The 14,727-nt window shown below is 48.1% G+C and overlaps 1 protein-coding gene across 2 annotated transcripts in view; it reads left to right on the top strand.

Annotated features, from left to right (window-relative positions):
• Positions 1-13,706, top strand: part of Mob2 (MOB kinase activator 2) — a 61,501-nt gene extending 47,795 nt beyond the window's left edge. For both annotated transcript variants that reach the window (XM_028870649.2, XM_028870641.2), the window contains exons 2-5: positions 5,539-5,699; positions 5,873-5,966; positions 11,892-12,016; positions 12,683-13,706. In XM_028870649.2, the coding sequence (XP_028726482.1) occupies positions 5,539-5,699; positions 5,873-5,966; positions 11,892-12,016; positions 12,683-12,993 (691 nt within the window). In that variant the 3' untranslated portion in view covers positions 12,994-13,706. The remainder of the gene's footprint in view (positions 1-5,538; positions 5,700-5,872; positions 5,967-11,891; positions 12,017-12,682) is intronic.
• The last annotated feature ends 1,021 nt before the right edge of the window (positions 13,707-14,727 follow it).

Raw genomic sequence — 14,727 nt, forward strand, 5'->3', positions numbered from 1 at the left:
AGGCAGGCCTTTCAGGAACCTTTTCCCCATCAGGTTTGGGCAGTAGCTTCTGCCTGAAGGAACTATGTCCTCCCTTGTGACTATGAGTGGGAGTGAGGACAGGATGCTGTTCATAGGATACCCTCCTTGAATGGGTCCTGAACAGTGGGTGTTCAGGAGCCATGGTGATGGCTGGTTCCTACCAGCAGCTCTTCCTAGTTGTCCTGTTTTCATTCCCTTTAGCTTGCAGGTGATCATCTCAAGCCACAAAGCATGGAAATGGTTTGACAGCTTGGCCCTCACCAGCCCCTTTCTTTGTAGTCTTGGCTTTCAGGACAGGATACCTAGAAGACAGAAGGTAGCTTGATAGTCTTGAGGAAAACCTATCCTTTGAGGACACTACCGGCCTGATCCAGCATTAGCGAAGCAGACCTTTGCTTTCTGACTGAATAACAGGTGAACCCAGCCCATATCACTAGTGGAAGATGAGGGTTCAGAGAAGTGCCCAGGACGGAGTGGATGTGTCCCCAAAGACATGGGCAGAGCCCCTCCTGGGGTTTGTCCACAACTGCTAGAGAGGCTGGAGTCTACACTGCTGGTCTGCAAGGCTCAGAAGCCCATGCCAGAGAGGCTTGAAGTGCCCACTTTCTATACGGTACATCCACACCTATGTTTCAGCCCTAACAGACTTCCATGCTATTTTCCTTAGAGCTTGTGCTGTGCCAGAAGCCTCAAGGCTGGGCTGTGCCCTGCCCTGTCCACTGCTTGTTTCTGACTGCTCTTGGCCCTGCCCCGGAGGCCAAGCACACATTGCCTTTTAAGGCTAAGCTCTGCCATGAGAAGCTGAAAGGAAAACATTTCCCTGGCATTCAGGGAACATTTTTCTTTCCTCTTTCTCTTAAGTAAACCATCAGCAACCTTTCAAAGCAACGAAAGGAAAAAATAGGTCACAGTCAGTTAGAAAGACCTTTCACCCTACCCCCATCTACCCTCCCAGGGCCATGGAAGACAGGATTCAGAGGCAAGTCAGACTGCCTCCTGATGCCATGCATGGTAGCAGGCCTAACTGCCTATGTTCTCAGGTCAAAAAGAAAGGTATATAAGAGGTACCCTGGTCTGAGGCCTACACTGTACCTCATCTGGACAGGCAAGGCTAACCTGGAGTGGGCGTGGTGGGAATCTGAGCCAAAGGCCACCTCCAACACACAGTCCCACCAGTCCACCTGTTTGCAAGGAGGCCATGACCCTAGAGGTATGCCTTTAATGCACTGTTCTTCCCTGCTGGGTGCTCAGGCTGCTTCTCATCCCTTTGGAGCATGGTGGGCACTCCTAAGGAGACTGCTTCTGGGACAGGACCCCTCTGCTGGATCTGCTCCTCCCTTTAATCCCCTGGTCTGTTGTAGGCCTTGTATAGCCTGGTGCTCCTTGCAATTGGTTGCCTTATTAGAGAAGGTCTGTTCCTGTCCTTGGGCCTTCAACTGTCCAGCACCTCCTACTGAATTCCATATTGAGAGTTCCTGATCAAAAGCATCCTTTTCTGATCATAAGGCTTCATGCCAGTATCAGTTTATCTCTTACATTTTAACTGAAGAATTCATTTGATTATGTGAGGACAAGACTCAGCTTTGCTGTGGGAACATTCATTGTGTTTCTCAGATTTCTCATCCAGTACTCTCATTCTGAGCCTGAACATGTCAGACATGTGTGGATGCCAGCTAGCAGGTCAGAGATTGGTAGAGGCTCCTTTGTTTCTAGCATTGTGTGGTCAGCACCTAGAAGAACCTGATATCCAGTGTGCTGGTCTGACCTGGCCAGCCAGGAACACCTACAGACTCTTTCACTTGACTTCCTCGAGGAACTCACCAGGAAACTTTAGGTCAAAAAGCCTTTCTGACCAGGTACAGACTTAGCTACATGACAAAGATTTCAGCAAAATCATCGGTCTTCTGCTGGGCTAGCACACCATCAAGAACTCAGGCCAGGTAGTTACTGCCAGTGGAGCACTGTCGTCTCCTCTCTTAAGGGGCACACTATCTCGGTGTCTGACCAGAAGCTTGTTCACCAGCAACCAAAGGCACACAGACTAAGTGTTACCACCAACATTTGGGGCGTAACTGGCCTGGAGGAATTGAGCATATATGCGCCTGGGGTAAGCCATTCCATGGCTTTAGGATTTCTATTCAAGTGAAAACAAAACATTTAAAAAATGTTTATTGTTTAAAAATAGACATAGTAAGCCCACTGTTAGCAAAGCAAAACAATCTTATTAAAAAAACTTTAAAACAAGGTAGAAGCTTAACAAAGAGTCCTATGCTGTCTGGCTTGGGAAGAGGCTGGATTCTCTTATTGCCTCTGCCTTTACATGGGGACTAGTGGAGGGATTCTCTGTGCTGAGGCTGAGCCTTATCCCTGGGGGTTGTTTTCTCTTGCATTCACTCCATGAAGGGTGACAAGGTGTGGGTGTTGTGCCCAGGCTGGGTGGGGCTACACCCCAGCAAGAGTATGTTGCTCAGTGGTAGAGCACATCAGCAAGACCTAAAGGAAGAGCTAGCCCTCTACTGGAGAGAGTACTCTTTCTTGGGGTGCCCTCCTATGGGTTAGCAACCTGGTACCTTCCTTGGGTGGTTTTCCCTCTGAAGCTTTGATGATAGCTGTGCACCCTCCTGGAACTGGCATGCCTGGAAGGTTAGAGCCTTGGTGTGGCCTGTGGGTGCCACTGCTCAGAAAGGCCCTTGTGTAATGTTACAGCTCTGAGGGGAAAGATTTCCCTAATGCAAGTGTTACAGCTCTGAGGGCAAAGGTATCCTGGCAGTTGGGAGTCAAGGAATACTACAGAGTGACACCACATAAAGATCTTCACACAAGAGATTTATTGGAAAAGACACAAGAGGGTGGCTGCCTCTGCTTTGTTGAGAAACAGCAAAGAACTGAATGGGATGCAGGCTTTATAGGGCAGTGGTTCTCAACCTGTAGGTTGCAATCTCCGCAGGGGTTGCATATCAGATATTTACATTACAATTCATAGCGGTAGCAAAATTACAATTATGAAGTAGCAACAAAAATAATTTTCTGATTTCGGGGAGTCACCACAACGTGAGGAACTGTATTAAAGGATCACAGCATTAGCAAAGTTGGCAACCATTGATATTGGGTTTCTTGGGGGGCAGAACTTTCCAGGGTGGAGATTGGTGGGATTTCAAGTACTGAACTTGAGGCAAGCTCAAGGATTGGTGGATTTTCAAGCCCAGGGATTGGTGGGATTTCAAGACTAGAGCTTGAGCTTTTTAGTCTGTAGGAAGGAGCTTGGCCACCTGCATCTATAGGGTCTAGGTCAAGCCATCATGGCCATTAGAGTGTTCTGTGGGTGGAACCTGGTGGTTGGAAGTCCTCAGGGGCCAGCCCTTAGAGTATTCTTGGGGGGGGGGGCGCTGGCAGTTAGAGGTCCTCATTGGAGAAACCTGCCTCTCACACACCTCAAGGGGTTTACATTATCCCCCTTTTTTGTTTACAATTCATAAACAATCAGGGGTCAGGAAAGGGGGGCAACAGTATCATCAGACTTATTCCTGTTGAATGGGGGCATCCAAGTCTTTGGGGCAAGCTTGATCTTCACCATGGGTGTATCAGGAGTTGCAGGCCTCTGGCTCTGTAGCTAGGGGCTGATAATCCTGTAATAGTAACTGATTAAAAGTCTGGTTAGATATCTTTTGGATCTGTTGTTGAAGAAATCTAGACAAGTTTATAAGGCAGGATGTGACTAGTAGGATTAAGAAAAGGAGGAGAAAGGGGGTTAAGAAGGATACTAGCCAATTCCACATTGGACTGTCAGTGATCCACTAGCCAGAGACACTGAGCTGTTTCTTACAGTTTTGGAGGTCCGTCCGGAGTTGTCAGATCTTATTTTTTACTATACCCAATTGGTTGACATAAAAGCAACATTTCTCCCTGAGGAAGGGACAAAGACCACCTCTCTCTGAAGTTAGTAAATCTAACCCTTGCTGATTTTGTGGTACTATGGTGGCCAGTGAGTCTGTTTGGCCCTGGAGGATAAGGGTGGTCTGAGCCACCCACTGGAGATACTGGATGAACTTAGGGGAAACTGATGGTAAATAGCAAGGAAAGTAGTCACTCCCACCCCCCTCAGTGGCGATGCCAGTGGTTATACCCAGGACTTCGAGAAATTATAGGACCTGAATCACTCATTTGTCATGCCATGCTGCTATAAACTCTGTGATGTGAACTGGCAAGGGTTCTTCACCTGATACTACCCCTAGTTTTGAAAAAAAAGAAAAGGGCACAATTTCCAGACCACCCAGTGGGTAGTCATTGGGAAACTTGAGTGCTGCAGAGAATTGAGACATTTTTGGGCATAGGTAGGGCTTGGGTGATAGTACTAAGGGTTAAGGTGTATTGCAGTCTGTAGAATCCAGTAAGCCCACAAAGGCATGTTCTTGAAGTTAAAGCAATCTGTGATGTCAAAGAGAGAGATGTGGTAGAGATAAGGGATGGGTAGTGATATTTGATATTATTCAGTAGCTGATATGTAGAGGTTAAGGTCTGAAACAAGAGATGGTGTGACAAGGAGGCAGTATCAATGTTGTCTAAGAGAGGTGATATTAGGGATGTAAGGACCTTTGAGGAACGTTGGACAACTTCTACTATGTCTATACCTAGGGTTTGAGAGAATGGGGTGTGAACCTTTTGTATTTTAATCATGCCCGATGGACAGCTGTGATAAATACTATAGTAAAGTCTATCAGTGACCCCCATCTCCTATCTAGGGTGCCATGGGTTCTTAGTTAGGATATAAAAGATCCCCCATTCTAAATAAAAGGTAGAATGCCTTCCTGAATATGCATCATGTCTCCTGCAGGATCAGTAAAGGCAGTCTCCATAAGTATCTGGCCAACATCGTCAGTAATCTCTAGTTTGATCATAGAGAAAACAAACATAGGGACAGCTGTTTTAGAAATAGATTTAGGTGTTATAGGGATAAATATCTCCTTTTGGCAATCTGCTGGTGAGCAGTCTCCAGACCCCACCATAGGAGTGGTCTGGTAGAACCGTTGGGTATGGGTTTCCTGAACCTTTGAAATCTTAATATAGTAATAGCATAGAGGGGAAAAGAAATCTGAAACATTTTTTCATTACCTTAAGTCACTTCCTTATATACTCAGAACTTTCATTTGCATGCCTTAAAAACACTTTCTCAGACCTTCAGACAGTTTATACACTTTCTTAGACCCTCAGAACTTTCTTAAGTTTTCATCTTGGAAGAGCAGCTTTTTGAAAGATGTTTATGCTTCAGGCATCAGGTGCTGCCCCCTGCTGTCACACATGTGTTGCAGCCCAGGCCCACAGTGTTTTCCCCCAGGGTGTCTATAGAGTCATGACCATTTGGATTGGCCACCCAATTGCCCTGAGCAGTCTGGCCTTTGGTCTCTCTCCTTGCCTGCATCTGACTTAATTAGCCCAATGTGCAGGGTTCTTCTTCAGACCCCTGTGGTTTAGCCCCAAATGGGACATGTGGTGACCTCAACATCCTTTCTTTCTTGGCAGGAAGTCTAAAGCTAAGCCAAACGGCAAGAAAACTGCTTCAGAGGAGAAGAAAGTGTACCTGGAGCCAGAGCACACCAAGTCCAGGATCACCGATTTTGAGTTCAAGGAGCTGGTAGTGCTGCCCCGGGAGATCGACCTCAACGAGTGGCTGGCCAGCAACAGTGCGTGCGGGTGGGGAGGCGGGTGCAGCAGCTGCAGGGCAGGGAGCCTCCCCCATCTCCAAGTACCCCCAGAGCAGTGGTCCATGGACAGGCTGAACTCAGCTGAACCCACTCCCTGTCACGCCAGCTGGAGCAGGGGTGTTTACTCACCTGGCCCTTTGCTTCTCTTCCAGCAACAACATTTTTTCACCACATCAACCTGCAGTATAGCACAATCTCAGAATTTTGCACAGGAGAGACGTGTCAGACAATGGCCGTGTGCAACACGTGAGTAGCAGCCTGGCCATAGCATCTGTTGGGAGTGTGGGATGGGTTATGGTTGACCTTGCTATCCTGGCTACTAGCTTCTTGGACTTCATTCTTAACTGGAGTCCCTGCACAATCTCAGGCTATGCAAAGTCTGTACGTAAGGGGCCAGGTGCCCAGCTTAAGTGTCTCTGCTGGGGCATAAAAGATGCTCAGAGTCATCAGAGGCCAAATGCAGGCTATGCTTAGATGGTCCCTGAGCCTGCAGAGTATTCAGTGTCCTGGGAGCTGCAAGGCTAAGTGGGCAGGCTCATTCTACTAGTAGAGGTGTCTTGTTGATAACTTCTGAACATCTCTAGTGCTGACAGCTCTCTTCTGGATATATGTGTACATTCAGTGCTGTAGTATGCAGGTGTCTTCAGGGTCTCCAAGGTAACTCACCTTGCTTTGTGCATAGGAAATCCATTGAGTGGCACATATTTGCCAGCTGCCCTGGGTTGATGGTAGGAGTGGCTATACTAATGTAGGCAGAAGGCTGGGTCTGGCAGGGCTCACTCAGCCTAGGGTAGATGTGGCTAAGGAGGTGGAAGATCTTCCATGATGACCCCTCAAGATGCTGTGTACACATGGAAATGTGTGTGTATACGCACGTGCATATGTGTATGGTATACACTCAAGCAGTCTTCCCTGTAGGTACAGATCTCCCCAGACAATAGCTCTGTTTTCAAGAGTCTGCTGTAAGTCCTGGTACAGCAGGTGACAGGAGTCCCCTCTGTGTCAGGCCTGATCACATAGCTTTAGTGACTCTAGCTCAGTTTCTGGCAGTGTAGGGGGAACAGAGCCAGCTGTCTGTTCCCCAGGAGGGTCAGGTATCAGCTAAGCATTGCCAGGGAAGGTGAATAGGAACAAGTTTGGTATGCATAGGACAGAGGCGTGGTCTCTGAAGGACAGACCCATGACAGATTCTGAGGTAGCACTTGAGAGCATGTGAGTAGCCTAGACAAGACAGCATGGTACCCTCCCTAGCTTTTCCCATGTGCCTTTCAGAGCTGAGTTTGTTTGGGAGAAGCTTTCTTGAGAGCATAGGAGGTAGTGTTGTACAGACCTTCATTTAGTGCATGCTGGAGAGCCTGGGCAGCTAAGCTTGCCTTTTGCTCACTTTGTAGAATCATTTAATAATTCCTGCTATAGTCCCTTTGCAGGAATCATATGAGACCAAGGGATTTTGGAAACTCAAAATTAGTTTGAAAGGAAGAGTTGGGTTAGTCAGAAATCTGCAGAACTCCTTGCTGTGCACCAGTCCTGGAGGCTTGCCTAGGAGAGGATCTGCTTTAGGCTAGGTCTCATTTCTATCCTTGCAGCACCTGCAGGATAACCCCAAAAGGCCAGCATTGGGACCTAGGGAGCCAAGACACATTCAGAAATATGGCTGAACAGGTCCCTCAGAGACACTCCTTTACATTGACAGAGCTGAGTGAACCCTTAAGGACTGTCCAGTGAAATAGCCCAGACACCAAGCACTGTAAAGGCCCCGTGGCACCCAAGGCAGTGCTGCAGGATTTGGGGAAGCACCCCCCCCCCCCCATGTCTCACGTGCCACAGGGAAGAAGCATTACTCCACATTCCACACCCAGCAGCCATGCCCTTCAGGAGCATAATTAAATGGACCACTGCAAACTGTCTGACCTACTGCAGGAGAGTTCCAACCAGTTCTTCAACTATGTGACAGTACAAAAGAAGAGTGAGCATCAGGAGAACTAGAGACTCTTCCCTGGAGTGCTCAGACGTAATTTGAGAGTGAAATGAAGTGTGTGATCTGACACATTCTCAGGGTTCAGAGAAGTGACATGTGAGCAATGGTGGTGAGAGGGGTGAGGTGCCCACTTTCTGTTAGTGACCAACTTTCTCCAGCTGATACCAAACTCAGTGAAATCTTGAGCATGAAAAGCCATGTATGTACTTTGAAATTCTTTAAGCAACTTCAAAAATGACATGAAAACATACAGCCAGAACATTAATGGGTAAATTGAAATGGAGTAGTTAAAAAGATGCAGGTCAGGGGATATAGCCACAAATACAGCAAGACCACAGAAGTATAAAGATAAAAACAGAACAAGCAGAAAACCAACAATGGTAAAGTAAATCCAGCAGATGAGTGACTGCCACAATGTGAGCATAAGAGTTTCCAAGGGATTTTTATGAAAATATTCTTGTAGAACTAAATCTGATCCTTCTTGTGAGAAACATCATCATTGTCAGTCTGGACTGCCATAATCAACTGCTGGTAATGAAGGCTACTGAACAGCACTGGTATATTTCTCATGGTTCTGAGAAGAGCTTCTTGGTTCATGAACAGCAGCTCTTTTTGAAAGGCAGGAGTACTGGTCTGGGAGCTCTGCCACTGTGGCTTGATCACCTCTAGAAGCCCACTTCCTAATACATGACCTTGGGAGTAAGAATTTATTATAAGGATTTGAGGGACTTGTGTACACCAAAGTGTTCATTTTGCTTGATTGGTTGACTGATTAATTTATGCATTATGCATGCTAGCAAGTGCTCTGCTCCAGCCCTGTTTAAAGTTTTATAAGAGACAGAATTCTGCCATTGCTGTCCAAGCTGACCTGGAGCTGGCATCCTCCTGCTTTTATCTGCCAAGCAGCTGAGATCACAGGTGCAATCCACCCACCTGCTCCTGGCTCATCGTAGCATTTTAAATGCAGTAAAGTAGGAAAGTCAACCATAGAAGATGGAAGATGACAAACCTAGAAAACACTGACAGATGAAAGCTAACGTAGCTGTGTTCATAGCAGCAGAGACTCAAAGTCAGCCAGGTTGTGAGTTGGAAAGGGCTGGTCATCAGGCCAGTAGTGTTCCTCAGTGCCTGTATGCCAGATGGCAGAGCTTCACAAAGCATACCACCAGCTGCAGGGGGAAGGGCAGGGGCAGAGGGGCTGAGGTGCCATGTAAGGACATTCTAGCCCAGCAGCAAAATGAACCTTCTTTTCAACTTTACAAGGAGTGCTCACTAAACATAATGTCCCAGCTCCCAGAAGAGTCCTTGGCAACTTTTAAAGAGTTGAAGTCACACTAAGTAAGTTATCTGACCATTGTGGAGTTAATCTGGAAATTGGTGTCAGAGAAATAACAAATTTCCAAACACCTTGGGACCAGTCCACTCCTGAATTATCCATGGGTGGGTGGGTGGGGGACGACAATATCAAGGGCAATGAGAAACTCATTTGAACTAAACACAAGTAAAAATGCAAAGTATCCCAGAATTTGTGAGCTCCAGCCATGTATGATAGCTCACATCTGTAATCCCAGTACATGGGAAGTTGAGGCAGGAGAATTGCTGGGAGTTTGAGGCCAGTCCTGGCTACGGAGTGAACCTGTCTAAAATAATGCAAAAATAAATAAAGAGAGAAAGAGAAGAATTTGTAGGTTGTAGCAGAGCAGTGAGAACAGTTTACAACACCAAGTGTACATTTCAGACAAAGACTTCAGAACAAAACCAACCTAAGGTAGACAGAAGAAAGGAATCATAAAACAAGAGTGGAAGTCACTCAAATTGAGTTATAGAAACAATAGGGGAAATACATGCTTGCTTGGAAAGAGCAATAAAAATTTATAAGCAAGACACAAAGATGAGACAGAAGATAGGAATTATAAACATAAGAAATTGGGACAGTTCACTATGAATCCAACAGTTGTTACAAAGGTTGTTAGGAAACTACAGGATCCTCTCCAGCTGTTACACAGCTGGCATGAAGTCGACTGTTCTTTGGAGAAGAAAACTTAAGAGCTCATCCAGTTCAGTGGAAAAGGAGGGAAAGTTTGCATCCGAAAAGAAGAAATCAGCTGTCCCTCTTTGCAGAGAACACAACTGTGAGACTCTGAAGGAGTCCAGTAATGAAATAAATTCTGCAAGATCAGCACACAGAAACAGTCAAAGGTCTCCATGCTAGCTATGTATGATTGAAAGCCTAACTAATCAGAAGCAACAAAATGCTTAGGTTATAAACTTAGTATTCACAGGGTTCTGTTTCTGGAAACCACAGAAGTCCAGGACAGTGAGTCAAAGACAGCACATGAACAGCCACACTGTGTTGATGGATTGGAAGACAACAAGCTGAACATACAGCTCTATGCTGAATGAATCTGTGGTTGAGTGTGTTCCCAGTTAAAAACTCCTCAGAGCTCTTAGCTACTAGACTAGTGTGTTTGGAATTGATATGGAAGTGAGTAGCTGGAGTAGCCAGCTGGAAAGAGGCCCAGAGTTCAAAGATACACTGTTAAACCACAGGGACAAGACAGTGGAGTGCTGACCAAAGGTGAGGCAAAAGTTAGTGGATCAGAGCAGAGTCCAGGAGGAAACTCAAAAGCACAGTCTTTGAATTTTCATGAAGTGGCCAATGAAACTGAGTGGAGAGAGGACAGTTTTGTTTCCCAGCAACTGCTGCTGTGAAATGCAACTTTACACAGAGGAAAGGAAAAGTACCTCTACTTTAAGCCTCACACCTGATGCAGAAATGGGAAAATGCAAGGCTTTTAGAGGGCAGGAGGAAATCTCTGTGACCTAGCATTAGGCTATTGGACACTATGTCAAAGGAGCCGCCCACTGATGAAAAGCACTCAGCCCATTGGACTTTACGATGATTCAGAACTTTTGCTCTAAGAAAGACAACTCTGAAGAGAAAGAACAAACACAGACTGTGGAAACATCTGGGAGGCACCTGTTGCACAAGAACTAGTATCTAGGACATTCAGCGACCTCTCAGTGCAGCAGCATGCAAATAGCAGTTGGATTGACAAGAATGGGAAAGGACTAGTTGCCATAGTGACAGTATGGCAGTGAGCCACTAAGAAGATACTCAGCACTGGGGTGTTAAACACCAGTGAAACCCACACGGAGTATTGCAGAACACTAGGTGCTGGGGAGCACATGCCATACTGGTGAGGGGCAGGTGGCACAGCACATAGGATAACGCTGACACAGTCTCAGGAAATGATGCACAGACCTTGCTGTGACCATAATCCCGTCCTTGGCTTTTGCTTTAGAGATGAAAACCTACGTTTACATAGAACAGCCCCCGGTGGGAACATATGTAACAGTGTGGTCTATAATCGTCCCCATTTGGAAGGAATCACAGGCCCTCAGCAGGAGCTTGGAGGAGCATGCTGTGCCCTTGAATCCAGGGCACTTAGGTGGTGTGACATCCCCACAGCATGGCCAGATATCAGAGGCTTGTGAGAGGCCTGTGTGATTCCTTCATCCAAGATCTCCCGAGGAGAGATGCCTGAGGGGGCAGCAGGTAGTGCACCAAGGGTAGCACCAGCTCCTCTTGGCAGAATACAGAGTGACTGTGACACTGCCCATGGTTAAGACCCAGGGGCTCTATATGCTCAGTATCTCCCCGTCTCTGATGCTGGTCTTCTCAGAAATGGCAATCATATGAGGACTGGCTACCCCATGCACAGGCTAAAGAGTTTGGGGTGGGCCTCCAGGGGTCAGGTCACTTTACTGCAAGCATCTACTATTCTCCATGGGGAAAGTGTGACTTCTAATTCTGGGAATAAGACACCACCAAGGATCTAGGTTCTCTGACCAGTTCCAGGCCACCTCCTAGACAGATACTTGTGCCCAATTAATTTTAAGGGACTTATTTAAAATAAATACAGATTTATTTAAAAGAAATAAAATCTGCAGAACTAGGCAAAAATGAAGGTGTCACATTGGGCTCCCTGCACTCTTGGTTCTGTACATGAGGCCCTTGCTTTCTTCAGATGCTGCTCTGAGTACTCTATGTGTTCCCATTGGAACAGTTGTATATAGCTTGCCCCACCTGACTGCCACTGCCTTTGAGTTTGTGCTGTATGAGTGGGAGCCTGCACTGGGGCGGGTATTTGGCAGGGTTGGCACCCTGACCAAAGTCTCTGTCCCTACAGACAATACTACTGGTATGACGAGCGGGGGAAGAAGGTCAAGTGCACTGCCCCCCAGTATGTTGACTTTGTCATGAGCTCTGTGCAGAAGCTGGTAACTGATGAAGATGTGTTCCCCACAAAATATGGTATGTCGCTTGCAGCTTGTACCCCAATCCTTATCAAAGCCAGCAGGTTCTTCAGCACTTGGCTAGAGTCTCTGGGGTTTGATTGCAAGTGGGGTCTAGAAGGGCTACAACTCTGTAATTCTGGCTCCTGCTCAGCAAAGGACCCGGGCGAATGAGGGAGGGAGGTTCCCCTTGTAGGTTCAGCTCAGCTAGGGTCAAATACCCACCTGTACTCTGGGACCCACTACTTGACCCCTTTTAGCCCCTCCCACCAGCTCTGCACAATGAGGCCATCATAGTCCATCTTGCTGGGGTTGGTATTTTCAGATCTGTCAGGTTCTGATGGGGGCTCAAAACCCATCCTGAGCAGCAAAAGGCCAGCACTGGCCTACAAGGATTCCCATGTACTTGTTACTGCTCCTCTACCTGGTCTCCAGATAGCCCTGGGGTGTCGGCTGGAGGAAGCATATGGAGCCTGAGGGCTCACCACATATTCTTTGCCGTGCAGGTGACCAGCATGGCTCAGCTAGTGCCTATTACTCCGGGCACATGCCACTCTGGGGGACAGGTTGCTGGGAACTCTGTGGAGGAGTGGTAGCAGGTGTGAGCACTTCAGGCCCATCCAGGGAAGCCTAGTTGTAGGAGCCTGGCCTCCTTTCAGGTCTATGACATGTGGCCTCCCCCTAGGCAGAGAATTCCCCAGCTCCTTCGAGTCCTTGGTGAAGAAGATCTGCAAGTATCTGTTTCACGTGTTGGGCCACATCTACTGGGCCCACTTCAAGGAGACCCTGGCCCTTGAGCTGCACGGACACTTGAACACATTGTACGTGCACTTCATCCTCTTCGCCAGAGAGTTCAACCTGCTCGACCCCAAAGAAACCGCAGTCATGGACGACCTCACTGAGGTGCTGTGCAGCAGCCCGGGTAGCAGTGGTGCCACTGGGGATGGGACCAGCAGTGGAGCTTCCGGAGCACAGAACCACGTGAAGGAGAGATGAGCCTCCAGGGCTAGATGGGTGCACATGTGCAAAGAGACAACTGTGTGTCTGTGTGTGCGCACACATGCCCAGGCGTGCTGGTGGCAAGGTCTGAGGGCCCCAGGCTGCGCAGAGTGTGGGCTCCATGGATGCCGCTGGAGTCAAGGCGTGTTTCCTGACTTTCCTGTTGGATGGATGAGTGCTGTTTGTAGTGAAGAGCCTTTGGAGTCATTCATTCATTCAACAAACATTTATTGGACTGATGTTTTGATTTTTCTTCTGTGGGGTTTTCCTTTCTTGGGTCTTCCATGTGGCTCTTGCCCTCCCCTCCCCCATCTCAGGGGGGCTCTGCAGCTTTGAGAGAAGCACCTTGTGAGAGGTGTCTCCCCCTATGGGCCTTGCCCTGCAGACCTGAAGTTCTGCTGTGCTTTGGGGATGGGCTTTACAGAGGCCCACCCTGCAGCTTCCCTCCCTAGCCCTTGCCTGGATCTTGGCTCGGAGTCCCTGGGGGAGAGAGGCCTGGGGTGACCCGTGAGGGCCCACACCTGCTGCTTGCTCCTGTCACCCCTTCTTGCTGCCTCCTCAGTGCCCATGCAGGTCCCGTTTGTGCATAAGGGCCAGGGCAGCGCCAGGACCTGGCTGAGGCCCTGTGTGGAGACAGGGCTGTCAGTGAAAGGCAGAATCTGCTTTAGTTCATCTGTTCAGTCATAATAAAAGAATTCTCTCAGGTCAGAGCCTGTGTCCTCTCAGCCTGCTGTTTCATCTTACTCTTCTGAGTCTTCTCTGAGGCTTCTGGGAAAGGAAGGGTACAAGCCCCTTGACCTTGTCCTCACTGGTTGTACCTCCTTGAGTGAGGATGGAGGCCTTCAGACCTGTTTAGAGTTGGCTCAGGAGGAGGCAACCTGCTGCCTAAGTGGGGACAGGGCCTAAGTTCCAGCCTGTAGCTGACCCTGGGCCCAAGTGGGCTAACAGGGATACGGGGGAGATAGACATCGTTATGGTTTGGTCCTCACAGGTAGCAAACTCAGGTCTTTGGATCCTGGCAGCCTGCTTGCTGTGCCCCAACAGGTTTCCTTTACATGGTGGGGCCTTCCTGGGTTTTGGTATTCACCTGGCCTCTTCACTTCCTGCACCTCAGCAGCCCCTGGGAGGTGGGCTTGAGACTGGAGGCTCTTCTGTTAACTCTGGTGATTTAGCTCCTGTGAACACCTGAACCAACCCCACCTACCTTTGACATTCTCAGCAGCCATCTACCCCTATCTAATGATTACCAGAAAATTCCAGGTACATGGAGTCTTCACAGCTTGGTCCTACTCCCTCTTCATAGGCATCTTCTGAGCCTGAGGCAGGAAGATTTTAAGTTTGAGGCCAGCCTAGGGCTACACAGGGAGCTCCTGTTTAAAAAGCAAAAACAAAAACAAAAAACCCTCCCTGGACCAACTTCAAGCCTTTTGTCTTAGTTCCTGGGAGTAGGACCCACCAGACTATCAGAGCCTCTGCCCCTGGGTATTGCTTACAACATCTCCTGTCTCAGCCAGACCCCTTATGTTGAAACCACAGGGTGCCCACATAACTAACTGTATGTCTAGGATCCTGTGGTGGCACCTCAGCTGGCTGAAAGTGCCACTGGGGAGTCCTGGGGGCAAAGGACAGCAGGAGCAAAGTGGAGTTTGACTAAGTGAGACTTCCTCTCCTCAGCTCCTAGGTACAGGAAGCTGGACTAGGGGTACCCAGTGTAGACAGAGTCCTTAGCTC

This window comes from Peromyscus leucopus, chromosome 1, assembly GCF_004664715.2.
Source record: "Peromyscus leucopus breed LL Stock chromosome 1, UCI_PerLeu_2.1, whole genome shotgun sequence".
NCBI lineage: Eukaryota > Metazoa > Chordata > Mammalia > Rodentia > Cricetidae > Peromyscus > Peromyscus leucopus.